General features: G+C 36.2%; 1 protein-coding gene across 1 annotated transcript; it reads right to left on the bottom strand.

Moving 5' to 3' along the window:
- Positions 1–320: 320 nt before the first annotated feature.
- Positions 321–3,814, bottom strand: LOC119727260. Its single transcript, XM_038199119.1, has 7 exons — positions 3,673–3,814; positions 3,117–3,171; positions 2,808–2,938; positions 2,302–2,403; positions 1,915–1,986; positions 1,442–1,519; positions 321–1,000 (listed from the first exon to the last, which is right to left on the bottom strand). The coding sequence occupies exons 1-7, from the start codon at positions 3,745–3,747 to the stop codon at positions 911–913; spliced, it is 603 nt and encodes a 200-aa protein (XP_038055047.1). The 5' UTR covers positions 3,748–3,814; the 3' UTR covers positions 321–910.
- Between the last annotated feature and the right edge of the window lie 834 nt (positions 3,815–4,648).

Below are 4,648 nucleotides of genomic sequence, written 5' to 3'. Positions count from 1 at the left end.
GCTATTCCTTTACATGAATATTCTATTTTATTCAAAACACTCTATAAAACACCTCAGTTGAAACTGATAGTACGTAGTGATGTCGGAGCTAGTATATGTCATTATTGTATGTGGGTTCAATACATTAATTGATGACAGAATATTTTGCTTGTATGGTGACGCTTTCAATTTTGTGGGACATTTCATAAGTCTCTCGACCTTAACAAGTGTTAAGGTTTTTATTTGAATGTATCATCTCTTTTCGTAGTAAAGTCTGAAATTAGGAATCCTCGTTTCAGCATTTTTTTGTGTGGACTGTGTATATCTTCTTCTTTTTTTAATTTTTTTTTTACTATCGACCTTTTCGAAATTGTATGGCGAAGTTGCGCACCTTTTTATTTGTTCTGAGAAACAAGTTCAATATAAGTTTAATTATTGATTTAATCGCCACATAATGACCATTTTACCCAATATACATCAACATTGATTCAGGCTACATAAAGATACATACAAAATATTAAATGTTATTTTGCGTATACAAATTATATTTAGATAAATTTAATTTAATTGCTTAAAAGAAATAAAGAATAAGTTCGCAATTCGAAAGCCCAGTTTTATGGAATCATGTGTTCCTCAGATATTCCCAAATTAAAATACAATAATTTCAGGTAGTTGAGAAAAAATGTTATTCACAAATTGAACTGAATATAAACATCTTCGCATGTGCAGCATACCACAAAATGTCTGCTGTACGCATTAAGTCTTTAAAGACATTATGGGAACATGATAACAGATGTATTTGCGAAATAGCAACTTATGGTATCGGTCTCATGTGCTCAGGTAATCTTCAATAGTTACATATTCGCAATGGACACATTTTTGTAGGTGATCCCCTATCCTGTCAGGCCAATAATAAATATAGGTGACTCCTTTACTTCAGAGGTTGTCCCTGCATGGGGAAACCCTGTGCTTGCTGAGCCAGTATGCCACCGAAGGGTTGGTGGTTAGTGTTCGTCGTCCTCTGAAAAAAACAACAACCACCCAATCAACATAAAATAGATTTCTTTTCAATCAACATCGAGCCTCGAAATGCAATAATTGTTTGACATAATCGTCTGCATAACAGTTTTCTTTGTAGGTATACTTGTTTGCCTTTTGAAAAAAAACCAAATATTTATATTTTTTTGTTTATCTTTGCTTTTCTTTTACCGTACAGATGTCAAGTTAACGACATGAGAAATCGAACAAAGATATTGCAATTGAAACAAACCGGCAAACTTGGCTAGCAAAGAAAATCCACCGAAAATGAAATTAGAAGAAAAAAAAAATGAAAACGAAAAAATAAACAGGACAATGAAAACGAAAAAAAATTAACGAAAATGAAAACGAAAACGAAAAAAAGAAAGAAAGACAAAAACAAAACACGAAAATTAAAAATCAATCCTTATAACAAAATCCTTACCCCTCTAACATCATCAATTGTTCCCCTGCCATCTCTCAGCTCCTGGTATTGGGACGTCACAGTCAGAAAACAGGACACCTATACAACAGTAACATTAAAGACAAATGTTATGCTTGTCGTGCACTTCTCGGCTAATTTTAAAAATTAAAAGAACACCGCCAACAAAAACGTCCACCCAAAACAAAAACTTCTAGTTTTTTCTATAGGCCATGGTAAATGTAAAGTGATTTTACTTTTGTTCACTACATGTATATAGAACACACGAGGAGAGATACATAAAATAAATAAATAAGAACGTGCTCATTTAATCCTTTTACACCATGGTGCGGAAAGACAATATCAAACCCAATAAATAAATTGCCAAATAAATTCAATATCATTTGAAAAAAAATATAAAGAAAAGAAAAACAAAAGACAAAGAACATTTATGTCGCACAGGCAAAACCACACCCTACTTGCTTTATTCTACTCACATTAAGCGCCATGAGAAGGGTCTGGACGCCTAAGACGACGTACACGTAGGCCGAGCCAAAATAGTAGACAGACTGTCAGAAAGTCAGAAGGGGAAAATAAATCGGCTATTAATGAAATAAATTTTGTTTTACCAATTTCAGTAACCGATCCCCCAATCGGCATATACCGTATGCGTTTATTAATTTGTTTATTAGCCTTGTTTTAAAAAGAAAGTGAACGTCAAAACTTTACTCAACAATTAATGCATGATCATAATTGCAAATGGCAGCTTTCATTTAGTATAGCAAGAAAATACTTCCTCAATTGAATACGCCGGAATAAGCGTAATCCTAATGGTATCGGCATGCACCAAGGGGGTTCAATGAACTCTGTGACCATGAACTTACCCCGCCGAGTACAACTACAATGATGAAGATGATGGAAGCTAACTGCACCAGAATCAAGACCGGCATCGTGATCATGTAGGGCAACAGAAACCAACGGTTATCCTATCGAACGGGAAAATAAATGAATGTATACATTCCATGGACACATTTCTAATGAGCATTGAACATGGGGGCCAAAGTGCTCTCTCCTGTGGTGATAATTAAAACAAAAAGTTCCGTACTGATAATGGCTTAGTATTGAAAGCTTAAGCTTGGCTGCTACATGGATTTGCATAATTCGTGTTATGAAATATTGTTTCGTGTTATGCACCAGCTTTGATGCGCCACTGATTGTAAAAAGAGCGTACGTCCCATAGAGTCAAATAAAGCCCCCCCCCCCCCCCGACCAAATATGGTTCCAGATCCGCCCGGGCCGTGTATCCATTCAAATATATCCAAGTACAATAAAAAAGAAGAAGAGTACAGTCCACACAAACAAAATCTATATTCCCTGTCCTGTCTTTCACCTTTGCAGTGCCCCAAAGGACAAGTACGGAGCACACTATAATCCAGCTCAACAAAGCCACGTACGAACTGGAAGCCATGAAGAGTAAATCCGCTTCTGTGTTTGAAGCTAAATTGAACAAAACGAAAGATGGTTAGTTGAAAGTTCTCTTGCTTGTTGAAAGATTATTTTCGGCAGTGTAGAATTCATACGCAACTTGCCCACCCAAAATAAAAACGAGAATAAGGAGAAACCAATAACACATTTACGATGAAGGGCATGTGATTTGTCGAAGAAAATAAATGTGAAATAAGAGGTGGGTTTTTATTACCAACGTAGGATTTAAGTTGGGCTGCTGCAAATCCTAAGAACACAGTACAGGAAATCTGTCAAAAAAGAAAAGAAAATGCACACATGAAATTCACGTTTAAAAATAATTATTTATAAGCTTTATGTTTATCGAACTCCAAATTATTTTCATTTTTTCCTAAATAACTTATAGTACGGTATAGTATTTATATTTTGCTATTTGCCGGATTTGGAATTTTTACAGTTGTTTAGCATATTCTTGTAAATTGAATTAGCTGTTACAAAGCTGTTATTTTCTCCAATTAATATGCCAAATTAGCTCTCTTCGTTTGAATTGTAAATTGAAAGTAATTGTTCAGTCGACTGTTTTGTTGATAGATATCACCTTGCCTCTGACGTCACATTTAGGGCAGATATTTGGTCCTCTGTGATAAGCATGTGTAGATACATATTTTCATTGGCACTGACTTTACAAAACAGCCACTGCCATCAGTGAGGGCGGACCGCGCAAGGTGTCTATTGAGCCGTGACTCACGGTGACTGCAGTTTCTTGTACCAAAACCATTCTTTGAACTTACCACCGTGTAAAAGGCTGATAATGCAGACCCGGCTCGGACATTGTCCGCACAGCAGCATCTGTTGACGATGGCCATTTTATACAAAAACTAACAATTTCCTGATATACGAAACAACTAATGTGGTTCTTGAACGGTCGTACTGAAGTCTCTAGCTAAGGCGTGTATAATTATGTTCCGGACAATCAAATCCAGGTTAATATATAGGCTTGACTGCACGCTCGCAATCGGAACTTGAGGATGCATCACAGTGACGTCACACGCCGATCTCGCCCTGTCATTAGTCGAGAAATACAACTTCCGTCCGACAGGTTGAATGATGGGTGGATAATGCGCAGGCTAGGCGTTGAAGGCCATGTTCTCGGTAACGCTGTGATTTACTTTGGTCTGTGGGTTTGCACTGCACTGATCACTCTTTCTCCCCGAATTCCAGAAATCGAAGTTTGGAGTAATGACCCTCAGGACAAATACCATTGTGTAAATGTCAGCCCATTATGTACCATGTTTGTACCACGTGTTCCGTGTGTATGATTCTGTAAACAAAGGCTTGTTCTTCAACTTCAGTTAAATTTACCAAATGTTGTTAATCCAAATTCACGAGTAAGCAGTAATTTACATTGTATATTACAAGGTTTTTTTATTCTTGCGATTTACAACTCAAACCGGAAATATTTTTGCATTTTTCGTATGTTTCCAGTTCAACATTCAAAATCTAAAATAGCATGGTCTAAAACATTGACCGTAAGCAGAATTGTTCATTTACATTTTGGACATGGGCTTCTCTCTGATATGCATATTAGTTACACTGTGTTACAGGAATAATAACTGTCTTCAATCTGAGGCAATACTCATAATCATTCGCTTCAAAGTTCGATTCGGCTTTGTCGCTGGGTTAGGAATTCATTTGAGAAGCATTTAGATATATTTATAAAAAAAATCTAAGCTTTGGCCTGATATTATTGAATTCGATATTCTGTAA

The sequence above is a fragment of the Patiria miniata genome, unplaced genomic scaffold, assembly GCF_015706575.1.
Source record: "Patiria miniata isolate m_02_andy unplaced genomic scaffold, ASM1570657v1 HiC_scaffold_20, whole genome shotgun sequence".
In the NCBI taxonomy this organism is placed as follows: domain Eukaryota; kingdom Metazoa; phylum Echinodermata; class Asteroidea; order Valvatida; family Asterinidae; genus Patiria; species Patiria miniata.
The sequence above is the reverse complement of the archived record's forward strand: the minus strand, read 5'-3'. Positions and strand labels throughout refer to the sequence as shown.